General features: G+C 41.4%; 1 protein-coding gene across 8 annotated transcripts in view; it reads right to left on the bottom strand.

The window, feature by feature from the left end:
* The window catches only part of ARHGEF28 (Rho guanine nucleotide exchange factor 28), a 138,788-nt gene that overhangs the window by 77,342 nt on the left and 35,634 nt on the right, over nt 1-25,812 (bottom strand). For 7 of the 8 annotated variants that reach the window (XM_052701265.1, XM_052701258.1, XM_052701261.1 and 4 more), the window contains 5 exons: nt 16,553-16,736; nt 12,387-12,567; nt 10,053-10,125; nt 6,200-6,246; nt 4,691-4,751 (listed from right to left, as the gene is read on the bottom strand). In XM_052701265.1, the coding sequence (XP_052557225.1) occupies nt 4,691-4,751; nt 6,200-6,246; nt 10,053-10,125; nt 12,387-12,567; nt 16,553-16,736 (546 nt within the window). The remainder of the gene's footprint in view (nt 1-4,690; nt 4,752-6,199; nt 6,247-10,052; nt 10,126-12,386; nt 12,568-16,552; nt 16,737-25,812) is intronic. The other variant, XM_052701263.1, reaches the window with a different exon arrangement.

Below are 25,812 nucleotides of genomic sequence, written 5' to 3'. Positions count from 1 at the left end.
TCCCCAAGATACAAGGAACTATGCAAAGGTTTTTCACAGCGAAAAAAGCCCCACAAAGTCATTATAAGACAGATGCAGTACTAACTCTGCAGTTTTCTTCAGATAGCATTTTTCTTCACAACTTTCAAACCAACTACTTTTCCAGTAAGAATGAGTTTTATGTATAGAGTCTCCTTTTACTGCAAACCAATACTCCTGAATTTTTCAGCACATCTCCAATCAGTTTAATATTGCAGTGTCCTCATCTCATGCTAAAACCTAAAAGCAAATGATAAAAAGATAGAGAATCAAACAAGCAAATAAATAAAAAACAAAAACAGAACTGAAATATCTAACCTGAGTCAGTAGAACTAAGCATTTTGAAGACCTAATAAAAGCTGTATAAAAGCAGGGCTCCAGATAGAAAGGCTGCGATTTCTTTGTATTTATGAAAAACAAACTTTTAAGTCTTACGAATCATGGTAAGGAAATCTAATTTAAAAAAGAACAAAAAAGCAACATTAAAACCAGACTCTCTAAAGATTACAGTGCCGTCCTACTGGTTTCCACAGAGAAGAAGTTTGTTATGTTCTGTTCCTTAAACCGATCTGTGGTTAGACTGGGATTTCTGAGGAACCATGAAAATCAAAGGACAGATTCTACTAAAAATGTTTCGAAGCTGCCTGGCCACATACACAGAACTGCCAAAAACTTGGCATCGGTATTTCTATCTCCCAAAGTGAAAAACCTGGCTTGCTTGCAGAACTTTTTCACTTTTGCTAGCAGAGCAAACAGAATAGATTAGACAGACACCAGTAGGTCACTGACACTGTAACTGCAAGAGCAGGAAAAATATTTTGAAAAATTTTCCTGCCTTCCTGAAGTTATATTTTCTTGGAAGAAAAACTAGAAGCTTAGATTTTTCTTGTTGGAAAAAAGAAATCTTTGCAGCTTTGTAAATGGCAGTAAGAATATCCTCTTTCCAAACTAGCTATGAAAAACAGGAAGGAATTATAACTGTTTAAAAACACTTGCCCTGCTAACATCGTCACATGCCCAGTAGTAACAGCATTCAGCTGCCACCTCCTAGAGTCTATTCCAAAGTGAACAGGGCTGCTTACTCTTGAAGATGACAATGGTTGGCAGTAACACATATGCTTAACATTGAAAGAGAAAAAAACTTCTATTTTTCTTGCTTCCCTTTTTGTTTATTTCATTCACTCTCCCCAACTGGATATTGTTTCTCCTCTCTCAATCTTTCCAGTGTGTCTTCTTTGTGTCTTCTTTCACTGAAAAAAAGTGGTTTTTTTTCTTTTTTTTTTTTTCTTTCTTTTTTCCTTCTAAACACAAAACAGATCTCTAACAACTTCCAGTAGAAAGAGGGAAGAAGATTGGCAGGTGTGACACTGGCATTGAATTCAACAGTCTGTGTGTAATCCACTGTTCACCCTGCTCTAGCATCCTCTTGTGCTCACAGTTTGGTTCCATTCCCCCATCTGAGACATCATGTCACTTCCCATATGCAGCCTTCCTCCCCAGCACCCACCAACATGGAACCACTGAGTATACCTTCCACCTAGGATGACTGGAGCCTCTTGTGCAGCAAAGGCAAAGGGGAGCTATTATCAAAACTGAACTCTGAAACTTGAACATTGCCTGAGGCAGCCAAGTCCCAAACCAAAGATGAAGACAAGGAACAAGCTGGAACCCTATCAGTACCCTACCAACTTCTGCAAGCACCCCTGAGATATACCCCCAAAAGTTTGTTGGATGTTGGGAAAGGGCCACAGCAGTTATGCTTGAAAGGGAAAGGTGGGGAAGAAAATAGGCAGCAGGAACCAGGGAACCCTTCCTGGATCTTTGGAAAGGGCTTCTCAAACCATATGGGAAAAGCAGAGAGAAGCAGCAGACAAACTCACATTTATTCAAAGAGTGCTGGTGTTCTTGCTTTTAGAAGTCCTCTTTGATTTACACATCCAACTTCCCAGTAAGATTCCAGAGTTTGCTTGTTTCTATTCATTCTTCTTTACTCAGCCCCCTTAGCTGTTTTCCCGCTTCCTCTCCCCCACTGACAACCACTTCCATTTCGTTGCTTATTCCCCGCTGTGTGCCCTTCCTGACAAACATGCTGCCATTTAACAACAATGCCAAGCAAACAAGTTTTTAAATAGTAATTCAAAACAACCCGGAGTAATAAAACTATAAAATTTAGCAGTATGGTTATGTGAGTCAGGTTAAAGGATTATACAGTTTTTTATATTCAAACAAACCAATAAAAACAGCATTAGCCAACTTATACATTTTCGGTTGTCATCAAACCCTACTTCCACACACTTCTTTGTCCCTTCCTTCCTGCACCTTTTAGTGCACTCCTGGCAGCCCCTTTACTCTCCAGTTTGCACTCCAAACTCATCAGCTCTCACACACAGTGCAGACTGGAAGCCCTCCAGGTTCTGCTGATGTCAATAGCAAAATCTCACCATATGTCTATACTGTAAGCATTTCAGCCAAGCTCAGTACTCTGATAGAAGATAGGTGAGGAAAGCACAAGACATAGCCAGCAATGAGGCCCATGCTCCAGTCCTCATGTGAGATGAGCACATTTTCATCTATGCCAATTTACTTCTAAAACAAGGAGAACAGACTACTGAAGGTTCACCACATAAAAGTCAATCTCTTAAGTATACTAAAAGGTAATCAAAATTTAGAAAAAAAACACACAAAAAAACTGAAGATAGGTTCATTTTCAGATGGGAGGTACAACAGGTAAGCCTTCTGAGTTTAGTATAAACTGAGCATATGCTAAGGACAAAAGATCTACATGTACACATCCATACATAGAGATACATATGAACACATTCACCTACATATTTATAATTGAATTTCACACGTACATAAGAGACCTAAGTAATATATCAAATTTTAGACACGTAAATCTTGATCCAAGTTGTGTGCACATATTATTTTTTTCAACCAAAAGATCCTTTGAGAATCTACATTTCTCCACTCCTCACTAGCTGTACGAACCATGGCCAAAGGCTCTTGCTTGCTTTCTGCAGAGGACCCAGGATTTGCCTGCAGCTCCCATTCAAGCATCCAAGAGGAGAGTGAGAGCTGGTCTGATGCCAGAGGGCCTGGCTCCTGTTCCAGCTGTCACATCCCACCCTGTGCAAATGATGCCTTAGAAGGAAAAGGCATTTAAGGGTAAGAAAGAGATCTATCAGCTAAGATTTCAGGGTGGAGAATTTCTACTCTGCCAGATTTTCAGCTATCTTCTGCCCTCTCCAGATGGTGTAACTAGAGCTGAGACTGGAGCTGATGTGGCTTCAGATTAGTAAACCATAATCACTCCCCAATGGTTCCACTCCCTCCTATGCCGAGATCCAGTCCAACACTTTGGTCTTCTTTGATGAAAACTATTTGATCATATGGGCACTACCATCTCAAGCATATGCACTGTGTTTTTGTGCAAGACAAGGACTGCTATCCTGTGCTATTCACAAAATCACTGAAGGCAGGATAACCATGCAGGATAAACATTTTCACTGCTACAATGAATACCATTATGCAGCTCCCATATTCCTTCAATAGAAGAATAGACCAGCATGATGGACTTATGGACTTGATGCAGTACAGGCGTTCGACCTAACTACAATTAGAAAATATGAGAGCTAGATGATGATTTTAATGAGAGATTGTTAAAGTAACCCATGTTCTTACCTTACACGCCTCTTAGTTGATGCCAGCCCATTTGTAGCATATAATTTCTCCATTCATGCACACGAACACACAGCAACCCTTTGTTTTGCAGCCACTGGAGCCTGCAGGTGGGTAATCTGAAATGCCATCATTTGGGCTCAGCACAGGATCACAGGAAAGCCTCTGCCTGGCACAGCAGCTCCAGAGGTGGAGCTCAGGTCCTCATCTTTTTCCTCCCTGCTTTGCCTTGCACGAGATCCTGTATGCACCTCACCATTGGAGCTTATGACAAACTTGAAAACATTCAAGTTTCCATTGTGAGTTTCATTTCCTAAATACACAGTCTTAGTATGATAGAGCCCTTATGGCTCTACAATTTGCACTGTCTACACATTCCTACGTGCTTCATTTAATATACAGTCACATATGTTGACTATATTGGAGGTTATACTGAGGTTGAGGTCAGACTCTTCTCCCAGATAACTAGCCACAGATAAAGAAGTAATGGCCTCAAATTGCACTAGAGGAGGTTCAGGTTGAACATTAGGAAAAATTTCTCTTAACAAGCAATGAGGCACTGGCACAGGTTGTGCAGGGAGGAGGTGGAGTCAACATTCCTGGAGCCATTCAAGAGCTGTGGAGATGTGGCACTGAGGCACATGGTTAGTGGGCATGTTGGTGATGGGCTGACAGTTGACAGTGGACTAGATGATCTTAGAGGTCTTTCCCTACCCTAATGATTCCACAATTCTATTAGAAATAGTTTTCAAGACTGTAATTCATACAACAGTTAATACACTGCTGAAAAAATTCGAGGCTACCGTGATACTCTTGCATATGCTACATATGTACACTAGAAGCATACAGAGATAGAATTCATTTGGTCTTCTGCCAAGTTATGTTGCAATGTCAGTAACATTCAGACTTCTTAAAAACACCACCTTGCGTGTGTTCAGCATCACAGCACACATCCATAGCTCTCTGGAATTCAAAATGGTTAATTATTTCTTACCTACGTCTAACAGGACATTATCTTCAATTTCTTTACAAGGAACCACAGCACCATGGAAAGGCTAGAAAGAGAAAACATCAGCTAAATCTTTGAAGATGACTAGTTACATTTGCACTTAGTCGTAGGATGTGCTTCAGGCAGAATTCAGTTCAAGCACAGTCAAGCAGCAGTTATTTCATTTTATCCATTTTTAAAAAGGAACAGATACAGCATGCCGCTCCCAGACTAATGAAAATGAACTGTAGTGATGACCTTACGGGTTCAAATGCATCATCGAAGAAGAGACCAAACTACTTTCCACACAAACTCCAGATTTCAGCCTATTCTTCCCCTACAAAATTTAGCTGTACGTAGAGCAACCACTACAGCAGTCTGGAGGAAAAAGTCAGTTCTGAGACAGCTCCATCTTCAGTGCCTGAATTGCCTGTGCCTACAGAAGTATTATAGAGTAGAGTAAACTACAGCCCTTCTGCAAGCTCAAAATAAGAGACAATTGATAGAATACCAGAACTTTTTAATTCCTAGTAACACTTCTGAGCTGCCACAGTCTGCCTCAATGTATGTTATCTGCATAATCTCCAAAATGCATGCAAAATGCAGAGATGCCATTTTGAGATGATACAAGATAATACTAACAGCACTTGAATCCCAAAGAAATGGCCAAACTGCTTTAAACTGGCACTTCAAAAAATAACTACGGACATCATATTCAAAATCATGATGCAACAGAAGTGGCAGTTCAACATTTCCAAAGCTCAAATGTTACTGAAAAAAATCAATAGTCACTGAGCATGAAGAGATAGTACCTCTACCAGATTTTGCCAGATTTTGTTTGTCATTCTAATTTATTTTCATTGTGCTAATAATCAATATCCTGCTTTAAAAGGTGCTAAGAAAAACAAACAAACAAACAAACCAAATAATGCTGAGACAGATTTTCTGGTTTTAGAAAGAGACACATATAAGTTAAAAGCAGAATAAAAGATTCAAATACTGTTGATTAAGAAGAAAGATATTTCTCAAAAATGCAGTTTCTTCCCAAAAGCTGTTAGACGGCTCCATCTAAAAGGTAATGGGAACTGTCATTTTTCCTACAGCAAACATTTTTTCTCTGTTAAGGATTACGTTACCATAAGTGGATTGCTCTAGGTGCAGTAAGCCACTCCACCTCTGGTAGGAAGTATATGCTCACAGGAGACAGGTTTTGTCCCCACAGACTAACATAAGAGCTAGAAGGCACTAGGAATGACCATAAACACGAAATTTATGGTCCAAAAGTTGAGCATGCTTCTCTGGCCCAGCTTTCTGGCCCACAACCACAGAACAGAATCCTTCAAATGACAACCATTTACACATGCAGTATTCCCACAGAATAGGAATGGACAGGAAATGTTACCTGGCACACAGCAGTCATTTACTTATTAGCTCTGGGAGGTGCTCAGGCAAGCAGAGGTTGCTGTTCCTGAGCCTAAAGAGAACTTAGTTATTTGTATAAGGAGAAATCTGTACCTTCACATCATCCTGGGACAAGTCATCAGATGTCAAACTCACAGGACCTGTAAAAGCAAAGATTCTTGCCTTCAAGAGCAAGCAAATTCAGTTTGGGTTTGCTTTGGTTTCTGCTGCTGTTCTTTCTCCTTTTTTAAACAGGAATGGGACAACAACAAGCAAACAAACATGCAGGCAAGCCAGAACAATGGACTAGTGCAGCCCATGCATCCCCCCAAAGCAGCATTCCCGTGGGCAGCAGGCAGGCTAAGAGCACAACAAGTGCTATGTTATTGTCATGGGCCAGTTATGAACAAGCTATTGAAAACAAGGAGAGAGGCTAGGAAAACACTGTGACTTGTCAGTCAGCTGCTGATTAACCCCCATGGTGTTCAAAGAAACATTGGTTCTTGTGCTATGCCTTGCAACAGCTCTGAACAACACTTAAACTCTGCTTCTTTTCCTGAAAAGGTTTTCCATGTTTTCCAAAACAAGATTTCACATTTTAACACACACAAAGAAAGGGAAAAATAACTTCATTTCTGTCATTCTCTCTTTTACAGTTTCTTCTCAGAAACACACATACACAAAACCAGGATCACATTTAGCAAGTTTTGCCCAAACACAGAATCCAGTGCTACTGTGACACAGCAAAAAGGAATAATCTGGCTAAAGGAATGCAAATATGAACTCCAGCATCACCAGGCAACCAGGAACAGTATCATTTAATAAGTATATTTTTAGTAATAACAGCTAAAGCTATACTGGTAAACATTTCTTTTTATACTGAATCTTTTGAATTGAGGTTCAAGTCTGTTCTCAGCTACACAAATCCCTCTCAATCCTCTATCTCCAGGAAATCATTAAACAAACTATGACTCAGTAACCGATGCACAGTGGCTTAGGGGATCACCTTAAGGAATGCTATGCTTTTGGCTACATGCACCACTAGCAGCATGAAGCACTGCTTCTGCTGACTGTGTCAGGCTGTGGATGCCCCCTCACACAGGTAATGCTGTCTCCCTGTTTTAACTCCTTATTTGTTAGCTACTCATCATAATTGTTTTCTTCTCTGAGGTGTGCTAAAAAAACAGAAGTGGGAAAAGTAAAAATTCTTAATTGTCACATTGTGGCATAAAGGGTGGTGGCAGTAAGTGTTAGCACCCAAAGGAATGTGCAGTCTAGCACAAGTCAACAAATCAACTTCCTCTAATACACTGTCATCACAGACCACAGAATCACTGCTGTCATCAAACAAAGCATCCCACGTATCGTCTTTCTGTGAGAGAGAACAGACTATTCCTTTTCTAACTGTGATCAGAGACTTACTTTAAAGGCTTCACTGGTAGATGAGGAAAAAAGTTGCACTTTTAAAGCTCATTTCCGGAAAATTAGTTTTCTCAGATACTTATTTTTTTACAGCACTGACATGCCATCATTCTTATTATTGTTGTTATTGTTATCTGAAAAATAATAACTCTCAGAATAAAGTATGTTTCCTCTATAGCTATAGTTATTCAGCAGAAGATGGCTTAGGCCTCCAAATAACAGCATTCAGTCAAATTCCAGGGTCAGGAATCAAAAATAAAAAGCCCAAAGTGGACTTGTATTAACTGAACACCATCTACTTCACATTTTGTTCTTCATCCTAATGGATAATGTATCACTTATGTATTTTAATTTAATGAATTTGCTCTGGGAGATTCACTGCTTTAATTTGATTCGCATTACACAACAAGCAGTACACTGTTAGCAGTCTCTACAGGATGGAAGCTCGAGGCTTCTGATAGCATTGTATTTTGAAGGCTTATTGGTCTTGACTTCTGGCCCATCCTGAAATGACTAGCTATTGGAACAGTACTATAACAGAACCACTTGGAACAGCAGCAGTTTCGAAATCTGAGGGCTACCTGCTCATGACATTAATGCATCAAATAGTGTAGCAAGCTTAGCAGCCACTTTGCAAAGGAGCTCAATGACTGCAACTGAGAACATAAACGAAGTATATAAGAAGTACTCCATTAATGGTTTCTTATCATTTGTGCTTGTAGAGCCAGCAATATTAATTACATACAGAAAAAAAATCTATTTGGGTTGCTTGAACACTTGCCAGCGGAGAGCTAGAGAGCATAAACCACACTGTCACCAGTAACAATCATTAATGAACTTGCAATACCTGGATTTGGTGGTAAATAGTGAAAAAAGAAGGAAATAAATAAATAAATATGAAGGACTGGTTGATACAAAGATGGTAAACAAAGAAAATAGAAAACAGGAAATTCAGATAACTTTGCTGCCTGCTAAGGACTACTATTGTGTATGTGTAGACAATGCAGAGGGCAAAAGGTGCAAGTCTGATTGGCTTGTTACTGTTTTTTGACACTTCCAAGCCAGTTTCATACTAGTTTGTATGGTTTATTGTTTAGTATCCAAATGTGGCATACTTTTCTTGCCTAAAATGAGATTATCTTTTTTCCAAAGAAAACAAAAACCAGCTCTGGTCGATAAAGACACAGAACTATATAGCTACCATTGAAAATACAAATAGAAAAGTTTTCCACCATCTTTGTGGATCCTGATATAGCATGAAGAGGGTATGAGGATCCTCACAACCGGGAACTACAACAGGTTGCTCGCACAGGTGGCAGCTGTCCTGTCTCTGGCAACATTCAGGAAGGGCTCTGATGCACCGTAGATGTGATGCCCCTGTTCATTGCAGGGGAGTTGGACGAGATGATATTTAAAGGACCCCCCTAACGCAAACAATTCCATGAACTAGAATCCCCTTCACCTTTGGTGAAAACATCGAACCAATTATCACCTGAAAGTTGCACTGCCCAAACTGGTGCTACCTATGAAGTGCAGTGTGAAGATCATGCTGGATGGAGTATGGATCTCAGAAGAATATCCAGAGTCATGCGTGTCATCACAGTTATTCGTATACCTTATAGTAAAAGTGAGACACATACTTTGTATTGCATTGAGTTCAGCCACTCACTGAAAGCTACTAGCTGATGCTACCCAGAACTGTGGTCTAGCCTGCCTAATCCTGACAAGAGCTCATACAGGTACTTGTATCATTTCAGGACTGCATGCAATACAACCACTCAGCCAGGGCACAGCCTCTGATGGAGCTCGCTACTTCAGCAAGCCACTACATCCCAATGTATAATGCCAGCCACATAAGCAAACTTTCACTGATTCCTAACAGTCATACATAAATACCCCAGCTGTCATACTTCTGATGTTTAAGAATGGATTTTTGTTGTATTTCCTTTTTATCTGTAAAATGATCCTTGCTTTACGGTACACAAGGAAGCATTCCAGCAACTAAACAGCATTCTAATTGGAAAGTATAGTTTTGCATTCTTTATGCAGGCAAAATGCTAACGCTTATTTCAGTGTCTAAATGAAATAGGTAGAAATTTTGCCACATTAAGAAGTCTGGACTCAATCCCAAAACTAATCACACAAAACACTGCTGTTTTTTAACCCTGGCTTCAGTAACTAGATATACTTCACTGAAGTTCACAGGCTGCAGCGTTGATTCAGTTAAACACTGCCCTCTCCTGGAATCTACTGACATTTTTCTGGCTCTTGCAAAAAACTTTGTTCAGACCTTTCCAGTCACTACACATTCCATAACATTTTTTTAAAGAACAATTTCTATTCAGTATTGGAAAATCAATGCTTTGTAGGGAGTGTAAAGATTTGCACATCTCTCATCGTGCCTAACTTGTATGTTCCACTGTCACCTACTTACAGGTCTCTAATGTCATATGAAATGTGATCTTCCTGAATAGATGGTATATGAATTTGTGCCAACTTTCCAGAGCTTTTAGGGACTTTAACATTATGGAATAAGAAACTGTACCTTCTAGAGAGCTCATTGTGCTGCAGTGCATTTCTGGATCTTCCACTGGCTCAAGTTGGTTTGAATTGATACTCTATTAAAGAAAATGAAGATGATAGTAATTTTATTTCATGCCCTCAACATTTATGTTAAAACTCAGACACAAAATCAGATATATAAATATAGTGTAAGTAATATACTGCAATGACTGATAAGAGATTCCACAGGATACGTTAGCAGTTTCCCTCTCTCAAGAGGAAGAGGAAAATTATCCTCTGCTTACAGTATACGAGGGATATAACACTGGTACTTCAGTGTTCATAACTTCCTTCTCCATGAGAAAGACAGCAAAGCACTACATAGAGTGGCCCAGAAGCCACATGGTACCCCTACAGAGTGAGTGATTTTTACTGGTAGGAAACATACAGGCCCAGCACAACCAGCTTCATTGCAGGAGCTGCTCCTTCCTGGGCTGACACCTTGCTCAGGCACACACAGCAGACATCACTCCATGGGCAAGAAGGGTTCAGGTCCAGTCCCTGATTTTAGCAATTACATTCAATGAGTGTAAGAAATGGAGGTGGAGCAGAGTGAGCCTCCTTTCATGTAGTTAGTTCATCTCTGTTTTAGTGCTTATAGTCTTTCCCTTTTACAGACTGAACTATCTTAGAGCTGAATATTAAGAACTGAATCTGTCACCTGACAGAGCAGCAGAGAACAGCACGGTAATTAGACCACAAAACAGGAAGTCAGGGATGACACTGCTGAATTTTGCACCCAAAAAAATGAGGCTACAAATCCTACATCTCCCTCTGGGTGGGCTCAGTCATATTTTTCTCTGCTGCCATAAGTCTGATGGTTTGCAGGACTCTTTCCTACTCCTGCAGTTAGCAGGCAGAAATAAGCTATTGAAGTCAACTTTCCCTCAGGAAATCATTAAGCCTGGCAACAAAATTATTTTTCCGAATTTAAATTATCCTGCTCACTTAGGATGATCATCCTGGTTTGTCCTCTTTTTTTCCTTTTCTTTTTCTTTTTCTTTTTCTTTTTCTTTTTCTTTTTCTTTTCCTTTTTCTTTTAATCCTGACATCTTTCTCTAGCAAACTGATCCCTTCCACTGGCCATGTACAGCTCTGCTGGAGGCACAAGACAAACCCCACAGAGCTCACCTTCCCATTGCTTCCCTCTTTCAACCTTCTCTAATCCTTGAGTGCTCCTTGTAGCCTCCCTGACAGATGCTGCTACCTCCACAGGGTCAGCCTAGGGGAGTTTGCTCACCATATGAGCAATGTCACAGTCTTCATCATCTTCAGAATCTCCTTCTCCATACAGCCCAGCAGAATCACAAAACTTGAGAGTTTAAACTTTTTTGAATTACAGAGCCCCTGAAGGTTTCCAGTGAAGGCAAATCTCCTGCATGGGTGACTCAAGCTTACCATCAGCTTTCTTTGTTTTAAGTTTTTCATTGCTCAGACACATAAGGAATACTCAAGGGGCCAACAGGTACCTGCAACCAGGGGCTAAAAAGCTATGTTGGGGTTTTCTGGTGTGAAAATTTAGTGCTCCACGACACTCTAACTGGCACAAGTTTCCTCTGTTTAGTCCATGTCTTTTTCTCAGCCAAACCTAAAATAACAATGTGAGCATTTGTGCAGTCTTGAGACAAAACAAACTAGATAGACATTTATGGTCTGCTATAAGGAAGTTCAAAGATCCAGTAGAGCAATAAATTCCACCTCTATTTTGAAGTGTACTGGAACAAATCAAACTCCTGGCAGTACATATACAAGATTATGCAGAAGATATACACAAGACTATATTTCATGCAGTCTTTCAAGTCTTGATCCAAAAATGTAATGCGCTCCTACTTAAGAATTTGTGTTTATAACAAAATAAGACCCAGATCATCATAACTAAACTCTTCTACAGCAAAAGTACATAGTCTGTATTTTCTTGTTGCATATATACACTGGGCTTGGTATCTGATAAAAGCTCCCAAGCGTTACACCAGCACAAAGAAAAATGGAACTAAATTAAATCTTTCAAAGTATCAGGACAAGCAGAATGGCAATGTAATCAGAGAGATTTCAGGGGAAGATATTCACCAGAAAGTCTATAATGAACAAGAAACATCTTGGGGTGTAAAGTAGGCTTTGATAAAGGTCTCCACATCTCTCGTTCTCCAGCTCCATACACACAAAGAGCTGTATTTACTTGAATAGAAGCCTACAACAGTAATCCTTCATTACACTACCAGAAGTTAAAGAAGCAGCTCATACTAAGAGGCTATTCATGGAGAACAGCAAGGAATGACTGCCAACAGCCTGTGGCAGCCCTGGGCCAGGCTGTTCCTACCTCATGGAGCAGCGGCCTGTTCCAGAAATACTTCCTGAAGAGCCTCACATCTGACTCCAGTAAGTGCTTGGCCGTGTGGTCCAGCGTCAGTGTCAGAGCTGCTGACGAGCGCACAAAGCGCATGCAGGCCCCCTCGCTGATCTCCACCCTGGCAACATCAGGCGAGTGGCTGCCCTGGAAACTGGAATAAAATGCTTGTTGAGCCAGAGTAGATGCTCTGCATGCAGGTAGGGTGAGCACACAAGCATGGAATCCCTCCTGCAGCACAGCCAGCCAGCACCCCAGCATGTCCACGGCAGAAAACCTGACATATCCACTCAAAACACAGCTGGGCAAACAAATACCCACCAACAACTCCTCTCAGAACTAAAATGCAACTCAGTGTGGAAAAAAACAGTGACTGCCCTAAAAGTGCTGGTTAGTCACCAGTAAAAGAAGTTGGTAAGAGTAAGCAGTGACAATACCTACCTCTCCTCATTTCTGTAAGTTAGTAATAGCACCTCTTCCTGTTACTGTTGCCATATATAGCAGTAGGACATGACTGGCAGCTAGGTTTTGTTATCCCACCGCTGACAAAAAACAGAAAGTGTCTCAAGGGAACATGGCATTGTTCGGATGTTACAAACAATTCCTATCAAGATGTACTCCACCAGTGCGTTAAGTGTTTTGGTTGTTTTCAGACAAGTTGAAGTCTACATGTGCGGAACTCTAATATTAACTCTATGCTGTATGGAACTGGGGCTGAAAGATACACATTCAAAAAAAAAAAACATATATATATAGCCTTGTTCTGGCCTGTTTCTGTGTATTTGCAGAGAAAATCAACAGGGAGAAGGGCTCCTGGCACTGAACATGCACACCATGAAGCTGTAAAGGTCCATGCAGGGCAGACGGAACTTGCCTGAAAGCACTTGCCCTTTAGTCTTTTGTCAGCCATGCAGCCCTCTGGCAAAAGCAGTCATTGCTGCATTGGTCATCAACTCTCTCTCACTAATTCCATCTCAAGACACACACAGGTAACAAAGTCTCTTCTACAAAGAGTTTTGTAAAATTCATGTCTCTGTACCTGCAAGCTTTTCAGTGCACATTTCAAGGTATGCCTTTACAGGTAAGCAGCAGGTAAGCAGTCAGCTGCAACAACTCTGAGAGAGGTACCTGATGGTCCTCTGTCATATCATGCAGACCAGGGTGGAAACAGCTCTCACAGCCTCCAGGACCCCCTCCTGTCATCAACTACAGTCTAGTTATTCAAAAGTTTGAGCTCTACCAGTAAACCCCTCAGGGCTTTGCATCTCTTAAAATTTACTTAGAACTTGAACTTTATTATTTAGTTGCATTTTCAAAGCTCAGACAGCACAAAGGAATGACTCTGCTTCCCTTTTGAAAGACTCCTGTTTGACTTAGCTGGCTGTGTCAGCATACAAGCTGTGACATTATCACAGAGCTAGGTATCTCAAAAGACCAATGTTTCTTTTTTTCTTTCTTATTATTTTTTATATTTCATGATACACTCTTTAAAAATGTCAGGCTCAAATTCAGCAAATATGTCCTTTTTTCAGAAGAAGGAATATAATGTACAATCATTCTGGAGCCCCCAATACAAGAAGGACATGGAGCTGCTGGAGCAGGTCCAGAGGAGAGCCACAAAGATTATCAAAGGGCTGCAGCACCTCCCCTAAAAGGACAGGCTGAGAGAGTTGGGGCTATTCAGCCTAAAGAGGAGAAGGCTCTGGGAGGACAGCGTAGTGGCCTGCCAAGACCTGAAGGGGCCCACAGGAAAGCTGGGAAGGCACTTTTATAAGGACAGATAGCGATAGGATGAGGGGAAATGGCTCTAAACTGGAAGAGGGAAGATGTAGCCTAGATATTAGGAAGAAATTCCTTACTGTCAGTGAGACACTGGAACAGGTTGCCCAGCAAGGCTGTGGGTGCCCCATCCCTGGAAACACTCAAGGTCAGGCTGAATGGAGCAACCTGGAATGGTGGGAGGTGTCCCTGCTTACACCAGGTGTTGGAACTAGGTGATCTTAAAGGTTCCTTCCAACACAAACCATTCTATGATTCTATGATTCTGTACATTGCTTCATTTTGTTAGTTTTACACTGGTAAAAGAAATAACTCTAAACACACTGTGGGAATCACTCACAGAAAGACAACAGTTTTACAACAACCTCTGGACAACTGTTCTATAGAAAGCCCAGGAACATGGATATGTGTTGCTTAATAATTTCCTTTTATCTGTTTATGAAATGCTAGAATAAAAAGTCTTCCAGCTGTACTTTAATGTTAGATGCCATTTATGAGTCAGCTTGAAAGGAAAAAACTAATAATCCCTAACTGGATGATGACAGTGGTTTAAAATCACACAGGTGTATATTTTGATACTAACGCTATTAATGCACTTGCAAATGTGCAAAAGGATATACATCAAAAACTTGCTTTACTTGTAAATAAAATTTTACCATTTAAAATAAACGACAAAAAGCAACAGAAACTAACACAAAATTGGCAAGACTTTTGAGAAAAACAGTACTTATATTTCTTAAGAGATGAGAGATGAGGAGCATAACAAGAGCAAGTGTGAAGTCTTGCACCTGGGGAGGAATAACTGCATGCATCAGTACAGGTTAGGGGATGACCTGCTGGAGATGAACTCTGCGGAGAAGGACCTGGGGTCCTGACGGACAACAGGCTGGCCATGAGCCAGCAATGTGCCCTTGTGGCCAAGAAGGCCTGTGGTATCCTGGGGTGCATTATAAAGAGCACAGCTAGCAGGTCGAGGTCCTCCCTCTCTATTCCGGCCTGGTGAGACCACATTTAGAATACTGTGTCCAGTTCTGGGCTCCCTAGTTCAAAAAAGACAGGGCTCTCCTAGAAGGAGTCTAGCAGAGGGCCACAAAGATGATTTAGGGCATGGAGTACCTCCCAAATGAGTAATACGGGTCTGTTCAGACTGGAGAAAAGAAGACTGCAGGGGGATCTGATTAATGTTTATAAATATCGAAAGGGCAGTGGGAGGCAAACGGATGAGGCCAGGCTCTTCAGAGATGCGTAATAATATGACACAGAGAAATGGCCTAAAACTTGAACATACACAGTTCCCTATAACATGAGGAAGAACATCTTTATGGTAAGGGTGGAGTGCTGGAGCACGTTGTCCAGAGAGGCTGTGGAGTCTCCTTTCATGGAGATATTCAAGGCATCTGGATTCCTTCAGAGGGACCTCGACAGGCTGGAGGGCTGGGCTCGGGTGAACCTAATGAGGTTCAACACGGCAAAGTGCAAGGTTTTGCATTTGGGCCAGAAGAACTCCAGGCACCCGTACAGGCTGGGAGGAGTGGTCCTTGAGAGCAGCTCGGCAGAGAAGGACCTGGGGGTCCTGATGGACGAGAGACTTAACATGAGCCAGCAGTGCGCTCTGGCAGCTCGGAAGGCAAATGGGATCCTGGGCTCCATCAGGAGAGGGGTGGTCAGCAGGGACAGGGAGGTGATCGTCCCTCTCTACTCGGCTCTTGTGAGGCCCCATCTGGAGTACTGTGTCCAGGTGTGGAGCCCTCAGTACAAGAAAGACATAGAGATCTTGGAAAGGGTCCAGAGGAGGGCGACTAAGATGATCAGGGGGCTGGAGCACCTCCCCTATGAGGACAGGCTGAGGGAATTGGGCTTGTTCAGCCTGGAGAAGAGAAGGCTGCGGGGTGACCTCATTGCAGCCTATCAATACCTGAAGGGAACCTACACCCAGGAGGGGAGTAAACTCTTCAAAAGGGCTGACAACAGCAGGACTAGGGGAAATGGATCCAAGTTGAAGGAGGGAAGATTTAGATTGGATGTTAGGGGGAAGTTCTTTACAAGGAGAGTGGTTAGGCCCTGGAACGGGTTGCCCAGGGAGGTTGTGGATGCCCCGTCCTCGGACGTGTTCAAGGCCAGGTTGGACGGGGTCCTGGGCAACCTGATCTGAATGTGTACGTTTGGTGGCCCTGCTAGGCAGGGGGGTTGGAACTACATGATCCTTGAGGTCCCTTCCAACCCGGGTGATTCTGTGATTCTGTGATTCCTGTGCAACCTATTGAAGGGTACCTGCTTCAGCAAGTGACTTGGATTTGATGATCTCTTAAGGTCCCTTCCAACCTCTGTGATTCTGTGAAATTGCAAATTGTTATACTTACTTTGAGAAGACTTCAACTAATTTGGAGTGCCCGTTTTGCTCAGCCAAGTCTAATGGTGTTGCTCCATCCTCATTAGGTAGTGCTAATGCCAATATCCCTCCAGGCTGACCCACTAAGAACTCAGAAAGTTTAACCAAGCCCAATTTCATTGCAAGATGGAGAAGAGTTTCTTTGTGCATAGGCTCTGAAAAACACAATAAACAAATAAAATAATCACTACCAAACTAGCATTTTGTTGGCTAGGAAGCATCAAATGAAACTCTTTTATTCTGAAGCAGTAGCTCAGCTCAGGTTCAGACCTCTGAAAGCAGTTAGGCCAAATCCATCTTTTACTGAAAATAATAGGGGTAGGTACTTAGCTGTGTCTACAGAGTTAAAGTGAGATATACAAACACCACCTATGTCCAGGAGGTAAAGAAAACATTTTGAATTATACGACTCCAGTATTTCTCTCTTTCTTTGTATATAATAAAGCATTCAGCAATGTCCTCATATATACGACAGAGGATGGCTGAGGCTATTTTCTAGCTACTTTGTTCTGCCTCAGCAGCATAGCTAAGTATTTGAATGGGTATGAACACACAATAGTTCTTGCACCTCTTCTCAGAAATGCAGCCATAGCTGCCAATTTTTCCTCTTTCAACACAAAATCATCAAGCACAACAGAGCTGAAACTTAAAATAAAGCAGAAGAAAACATGGATTAAATCTTGAGATGCTGGTTCTCCATCACTCAAGCCTTTCCCCTGCCTTTATGCAAAGTAAGGTCTATTTGTCTACACATATTTTCAAACACAAAGCCTTTGCATTTGAAGGGCAATAAAAGAAACTTAGCTTAAGTGGTACCCAACTTGTTCCTTACATTGACGTTTTTGTAGGAAGCTAAATGTAAGGGTAAAGTATTTAAATATTTAAGAGCAGTTAATCTACTCTTCTCAGAACTGAAACTTAGTAGGATTCCACTAACGATATTCCACTGAAAGCTATCACCCCAATTCAATAGATTTTCTACCCTGTTACCCAAACTGTTAAGCATATGTTATTCAAAATTCTATGTTTCGTTGATGAAGGGAATACGAAGTTCCCAAAGCACATATAAGTATGTATGATGATCTGTGGAATTAATACAGTCAAAAACAATTTCAGTGTGCCATCACATTTTCTCTGAATCAGTGTCTACAGAATAAAGCTCTTATTCTGAGCAAAGGTGTTGTGAAGTTACATACAAAAATAGTGGCTCACTGCTGATTCCCATTCAGTGTAAGTACTCACTAAAAGTATCATGAGCATTTCTTTTATATAATGATCAAAAGCAAGCTTGAGGAGTTCTCAAGAGGTCTCTAGTCCATTCCCTGCCCTAAGGCAGGATCAGGTCAACCTATTCACCTCTGTGAATTATGTTTGTCTCATCTGTTCTAAGACCTCCTGGTGACAAGAGGATTTCATAACCTCTGTAAGTAAACCACACAAGGCTAATTTACCCTCACAATTATGAAGATGTGAAATGCCTACCCTACCTAACTGCCTCAGAATAAGCCTGCTGCTTCTTGCCCCATCCATTATGGGCCCCACTCTAGTCTTCTGCAGCTTCCTTTTACATAACTGAAGGCTGTGGTCATGTATCAACTGAGATACTTCCTTTCCAGACATCTTAATTGGAGAACTGCCTTCTGCAAAGCTGGATCTTTGCAAACGTCCTCTCAGAGCTGGGAGCTCATTAACCTCTTTTGATAAAGCTGGCATTATAGTACTTACATATGTTCTAAGTGAAATGGCATATATATCATATATACTTCAAAGTTTTCAAGAACATGCTACCTTTTACTTCACTGAATCCAACTCAACCATTTGTAGAACTGCTTTGATAAACCGGGCTATATCTGTTCATATATTTGTGGATAAGACAGTACGTTGCTGATTTGGCCCCAAGCATTGAAAATCTTTAACACTGGGCTGAAATACATTATAGATGCACTTTGCAGTAGCCACACTTTAAGATACACAAAGGAAATTTTCAGTATATCAAATCCAGCCTCTTCTCCTTACACTTATGTAATTTTGTGCTAGCTAGGCTTTCAAACCCTCTGACTTCTTTCAATCCACTTTGTCTAGCAGACTCAGCATGAACAGGGTTATGTTTGCAGGAAGGGAAAGTAAGTGACGTGCCAGAAGAAAGAAAAAGCAGGGTGAAAGGGTTCCTCAAAAGAGCAGCAGTGAAGAACTTGTCTGTATCTGTTTATCTTCAGTGCAGACGAGCTCAAGAAAGCCAGGACAAGCTGACATTAGAAACAACATTCCTTCTCCTTTCTGTATTGGGGAAAAGGTTTCTTGCTTCATTCTTCAGCACCGCTACTTACTCAACCCAATGATAGCATCCCCTCTGCAGCCTATCCAGGGCAGCAAACCATGGCTACTACAGATGGCCCCTGCCAGCACAGACTCCAGGCCTGCATACAGAGCTGTACTGGGCTATAGGCTTTGGGCTAGGCTTACAGGTCTAATGGTTGCAAGCATTAGCCAGCTGATGCTGGCTGAGAATCCAGGGTAAGATCTAGGACATATACATCTAAAAATGAATCAGCTGATCCTGTGGGGTCTGGGAGACTCAACAAAGACACAAGAAGAGGGGGCCTCAGAGAAGAAATTCACAGAAACCCACACAATGATGTGACTCCAGATTTGAAGCCCAACAGAGTGCTGCTACCCATCAAACTCCTTGGTCTGCCTGGATCTGAGACCTTCTTCTACAGAGGACCATCTAAAAGAGCATGCCTCAGGCTTCTCAGAAAGATCTGCAGGCCGTGGAAACAAACAGTGATAGCAATAGCAGACCCCAGTACCTTCCAGCTTCCACCTTGGCAAGATGAGATTTGGACCTACATTTTCACAATTCTTCAGATCACTTCTCCAATGGGAGCCTGTCCACTTTCTTACAGAGTAATTAAAAATGAGCCCCTGAGCAGGAGGAAATCTGAGGGGTTCACGACAGAAGACCAGGAAAGCAACCTGAGTAACACAGAGCACAGCTGGAAGTCAGGCACCAGCACACCCCCAGCTAGCACACATACACCAAGGAGTTGTGGTTTAGATGCACAGGAAATGTTGTGGTCTAATACACTGCCCCCAAGCAAATATTACACATTTCCAGGTTAAAATTTTCATTGAAGTATGGGTTTTTGGAATTGCTCCTTGCTCTTAAGCACTTGAATTCTGACAAAGTCCCATTTTTAACCTCTAATAGGTTCTTTGGATGTTTCTGCTTAGACTCTTTTTTCTATGCAAGCAGTCATTGCACGCAAATATTTTAACAGGTATTAAGCACACTAAGCATCTGTTTATATACTGACCACACCCTAACCCTCAGATTGAAAATAAAAGGGCAAATTTTACCCTAAAGTCCATTACATGATTAAAACTTTGGTCTCGGGCCACTGAATTTCAATGTATTTATAATATTGTAAATAAGTATAAGTAAGGATGAACAGATGGTCAGATGAAAGGAGGGAAGGAAGGAAGGTAGGAAGGAAGGAAAGAAGAAAGGAAGGAAGGAAAAGTAAAACAACAACAGAACACAGATAAGATGTGGTAAGGGGTAAGACAAGAGTAGGATTTTTCTGCTTGGCAAAAAAGGAGCCCTTGGAAAGAATTCCACCATTAGGAATAGCCTCCCCTATGCTTTGACAACGCAGTAAGTAAAGTTACACTTTTGGAGGCCAAATCCTAAAAATGACATAGTATGAGAAAGTCTGTCACAAAAGAATATAGGCTTAAAAATAACTTAAATAATAGCTATTGATCTCTATTGCCTTATAATCTACAGTAACATCTTCTATGACCTCACCACAAACATTCTCTTAACTAATTTTTATCTGTCCTACCTAATAATCTATATATGTAGCATTAGCTTAAATTTGCTCATGGCCAGCTTAAAAGCATGTTGTATCAGACCCAGCATGGCAGCTCACACAGTTGTTTTCACCTCTCATGTACGTAGCTGGAAACAGCACTTGAGGAAACATCCCTCTGCTGCCTGCAACTCTACAGGCTGTAGAGTTGTTTGCTGTACTCCTCTCCTCACTACTCCCACCTTGCTTGCCTACAAGCAAGCAGAGCATTGATGATCTACACTGATTATTACTAGCTTTAGAATACCTAAATCTGAAATACAAATTTTAAAGTCTTCAGGACAAAGATAAATTACTTCCTTCAATACAAGGAAAACATTTTTCACCACAATGATGGCCAAACACTAGGACAGGCTGCCCAAGGTGGTTACAGACTCTCCATCTTTCTGAGGTACTCAAAACGTGAGCCTGAGCAACCTGATCCAACTCTGATTTTAGCCATGAGCAGAGGAGAGGAACAGATCACATCCAGTGACCCTTTGCATCCAACTTCTGCTGTGATTCTTCTCCATGACTCACAATATCAAGCAGGGGAAGAAAGGGAGGGAGAGGAAAAAGAAAAGACTTGATGATTGGTAATAAGTTTTCTTAGCTAGATCAGCCTAAAAAGTAAAGATTTTCCACTACAAGAAGTGAATCTGAAACAACTTTTTTTAATGGTGCTTTCTTATAATAATATATATATATATTTAAGAACAGTTTCCTTTTTCTCTTACTTCTCTTCTTCTGGTTCATCAGTGTGAAGCAACAAATGGTGTTTTCCTGTATTTTTTCATTTTCATTTACACTTCCCTTAAGGAAGACTCTAAATGTGGCAAAATGGCAATACAAACAAAGCAATAAAAAAACACCACATCAAGAAACAAAAAATAAAGATGTGGTGAAAAACAAGTACAATAATTCACTGAACTGCATTCAGTGGCAGAAAAGGGAAGAAAACCAAGAAAACAATGAAAACATAAGATTTCTTCAATAAATTCATATTGAAATGGTTATAAAGTGTCATTTTCCATCAAGACACAAAAACAGCTATGAATAACATTTGAAAGATGCACTGCTGGCTGATTCATACAGTGTTAGATACCAAAGGCAAGTGATTCTGTAAAGGATATGCACTATCAGGATGCTGTTGGATGCATCGCATCCCAGACCTCCAGCCAAAACACTCTGTTTGAGTTAAACAGAGCTGAGCCAAACACAATCTGTTTTAAGCATTAAATAAATGTCTTTGTTCTTCTTTGCAGCTGAATCCCTTCCTATGTCCAAAACGATAAACCAAAAACAAATATTTCTCTCTGACAGAAATGACTAGGCCCTTTCTGGGCTATGTATCTCATTCATTCCTGGAAGGAGACTAAAAACTCAAGACTTGAGACGTGAAAAGCAGAGAGAGACATCAAAATCAGCTGACGAATTCCAGTTTTTCCAGGCTTCATTCTTTTATGCATTACTCTTCATTTTTTTTCATTTTCCATTTGAGGTATGAGATTGTTTATAAGAACATGTTCAGCAACACCCCACTGCTGCAGAAGCACAGGTATGCGCTTAACATGGCGAGCATTTCAATGAATGATGTCAGGGCTGAGGTGGCAGCTCCCTTTCCACTTACCTGGAACATCACATTTTTCCTTTGTCCTCCCCATTCCTCACATCATCATTTGCCCTCCATATAGTACCTTCATCAATCAAACAGTTGGACTCAATGATCATATGTGTAAGTTCCTTCTAGCTGAAATTATTCTCATCTGCACCAACATCCTTTGATCTACCTGAGATAAAGCCTGCTAGACAGGGCCAAGGAAATGGGTCACCACAGCCAGTCATATCTTCTGCCCTGTGTCTGGCTGAACCAGACCAGCAACCACCAAGCTGGCATCAACTCTACAGAGGGAAAGAAGAGATGATGGAAGGTGACTTTAGGGTGCCTTTATCAGCTGTCCCGTCACAAGAGGCTCCCATCACCAGCCCCACATGGTAAAGGCACAGCATAGCACAATCACCTACACCTGCAGATGAAGCTTCAGTTTACCAGTGCTCACTTTACTATCACTCTGCATGTCACCATCTCCTCCGTGTCATCAATCCTTTCCCTGAAAAGCTCCTTCATGGTCAGGACCTCTCTGCAGACCAGGTAGCCACAGACCAGGAGACTAGGATATGTGAATGCCAGGAATCAACAGGTTCAAGCATGCTTACCAGCATCCTGCCTCGTGCCCACACTCTTGAACAGCAGCAGGACTGGTGACACCTCTCTGCCAGCCAGTACCTGTGCTAACTTCCCCATCTATCTGCCCTACACTATTTCTAATGGGAAAAACTCCTGCAGGGAATGTTTCTCTAATGCTGAAAGCTGGCTGAGCAATACAAATATTTATATATATTCCCTCACAAGTCTCACCAACTCTATAAATTTTTTTCAGCTGTTCCCAGTATTTTCCTTTTGTCATGGAGGACAACAGACATTTTATGCCTCTCTTCCTTTTTTTCTTTTTCCCCACAGGAAAATAAAAGTTGAAATACACAACTGAAGAAAATATACAGTCAATTGTCTTTAATTTTGACAAAAAATAAGACATACACTAGCCATGCAGTGTAGCAGGACCATGTTTAGCAGTAAGCAGGAACAATAACAGGATTTACATAGAAAGAGGCTGGCGGAGGAAATCGAAAATGCCAAAAATGCAACAGAACACAGAACAGTGTTCCTGAAAGGCAAACTATGAAGCAGCAAGGTTGGATGCTTCAGGTCATTCTGTAAAACATACTCCTAGAAAATAATGACCACTCATTTATGAAATAAAATGAAAATTGTTCATAAAAAAAGGATCAAACAAGTATAGACATTGTTCCCTTCCCTATGAGCCACAATTAATTTTCACAATTCAGAGTGTAATTTTATTGCTTCCACTAAGCCCGAAACCTAAATGAGCACACTTCCTCAAAAAAAGTAAATAGTGACAAAGCTGGCAGCACGCTTGTGCTTAACTACCACCACAGTTAGGTCACCCAGACAACTGAACCTGGCCTCACAGCAGTGCCCTTAAAGCAAATCGAGAACCTCAGCCGCTGCAGGTTCTGTGCCCCTGCACACCCACACCCCCCAAAAATAGTCAGGGGATAAAAGCCTGAGTGTACCAAGGACATAACATTTGCAGAGAAGATGCTGTGCCCATGCCTGATGGATTGTAGGGGCTGCCAGTTCAGAAAAATGGCCCTCATCTGACCCTGCTGTGGGAGGCAAAGAGATACTCTCCAAAGTTCACTCTGAAGCATTTTTTCTCATCTCGATGGAACACTCCATCTTATTCTTTTTTCTTTCATAAATATTAAAAAAATTGGAAGATTCTCAATTTTTGACCTGCAACATGTTATTTGACTTAACTCTGACCATCTTCATAAATGGAGTAATCCAACCTTCTGAAAGAAAATAGCCTTTACGAAGGTGCCAATAGCAAATAAGTAGCTTCTCCCTCCCTCTCCTCCCTTCTCCCTCTCCCCTTTCCTCAAACCCACCAAGGAGTGCCCAAGCACACACCGCAATCAGTTCCTCAGTTTCTCTGGCAGCACGCTGTCTGTGGGCAGGTGTAGGACTGTCAGATCCACTTCCACGAGCAGGTAGCTCCTGACACCACTGTCAAACAGGCACTTGTGACGAGCCAGAATGAACAGGAAGTTCATGCTCTCGTTTCCTTTGTCAAACTTTAAATAATGTGGATAACAAGTCTTGACCTGTGCAATGGCACTGAATTCCTGAATTATTTGCGATGCCCTCCAGACAATTCAGTCTCTTTGTACCTGGTCCTTCTTATGCCTTATAAAGGGAACACAATCACTTTTTCCAGATACCAAAACTCTTATGAATAAATTATTCTTCTATCTTTCCATACATCTCTAAATCCTCATAAAAATGAAAGAGGTCCAAAAACACCAGATGGTACAACAATTTCCTCAGTGCGTCATTCAGAAGTAATTTTTTGTAATATAAATAGCCCAGTATCTTTGAAAACTGAAAGAATCAACAGCAATTCAGTCTCATGGGCACAAGATCTGAGCCAGTGATGGGCTGTACCACCCAAAATCTATTAGAATATCGATTCTGAAAGGAATATCCAGACATCATCAGGTGCCAAGACACTATGGAACGCTCAGGGCAAGGAGTTGTAGGGGCACCTGCTACTCTTCAGCATTCACAGGGCTTGCTCAGCCACATGCAACCCATGGCTTTGGGACAAAAACACTGGGACAGGGACAGTGAGGATGTGCAATGTGAATCAGTGCTTCTAAGGCTCAGGTTAAAGAGAATTTGGCTATGAGACAAAGGAAAAGTATGCTTTCAGAAAATAAAGGATTCAGGAGATGACAAAAGCTTACACAGACCAAAAAAAGATGAACTCAATGACCAAACAGAGAAAATACTAATTATTTGTAAAGATCTATGCAGAGATTTTTGAAGTAAAATGCTGAATAATCAATTACTGTAGGTGAGATGCCCTCCTACCAAGCTGTCCGTGTGCACACTGAGGCAGCATCTTGTTCTATCTCTGTGCAGGGCCATAATCAGATATTTGTGCTACCCAGGCCACTCTTTCAAGAAATACATTTTAAGAACCCTTCAGAAACATGGCCCAAAAGGCCAAGAGTTAAGACTTATTTTCCCTGGGTCTGGAAGACTCTCCACCAGCTACCAGCATTACCACAGACACAGCAAACTCATCCCAAAGGCCAGGATCCTTTTTGTCCTGGTTCAGCCTCAGTCTTCTCTGTTGTACCAACATAATCCTACCACCGTACATTTACTGTGCTGCACAAATCCTGACCAAAGATCCCTGCTTCATTTATCAGCAATGGGTAAGGTATGAATGTCAACGTGACCCCTCAGTTAAACACACACTCCTCCAAGAGAGGCTGGAATGACCACTGAGTCAGCATGCTTTTAAAAAACTAGCATAACCAAATGCTCAAAAATCATGCATCTGTGTATCAGTTGCCCTAGCAGAGCCTAGTACTGCCTAGTACTGGCTGCACACCAGACCTACAATACCTCCCACAGAAACTTCTCAGGTAAGCAGCTGGCTTTGCCTGAACATCTCTGATTAGCTGTGGTATCCTGATGATACTTCTTGGCCAGACTACAGCTCATTTTGACAAAAAGCTTAGCAAAGTATGTGAAAAACTATATCTGATTTCTTCAGGCTTTCAATCAAGGTCTTCATTGCTCCAATAGTCACTCCAGCCATTGAGCAATATGAACAAATATTTACTACACACCAAAATGAAACAAGTGAAGTCAATGTCTAGCCCATACTTGAGTGAGGCACTGTATTTGTTTTTATATCTCTTGAAAGAACTGTTTACA

The sequence above is a fragment of the Tympanuchus pallidicinctus genome, unplaced genomic scaffold (assembly GCF_026119805.1).
Source record: "Tympanuchus pallidicinctus isolate F22 unplaced genomic scaffold, pur_lepc_1.0 scaffold4, whole genome shotgun sequence".
In the NCBI taxonomy this organism is placed as follows: Eukaryota; Metazoa; Chordata; class Aves; order Galliformes; family Phasianidae; genus Tympanuchus; species Tympanuchus pallidicinctus.
Note: the sequence above shows the minus strand (reverse complement) of the source record. Positions and strands in the feature narration are given on the sequence as shown.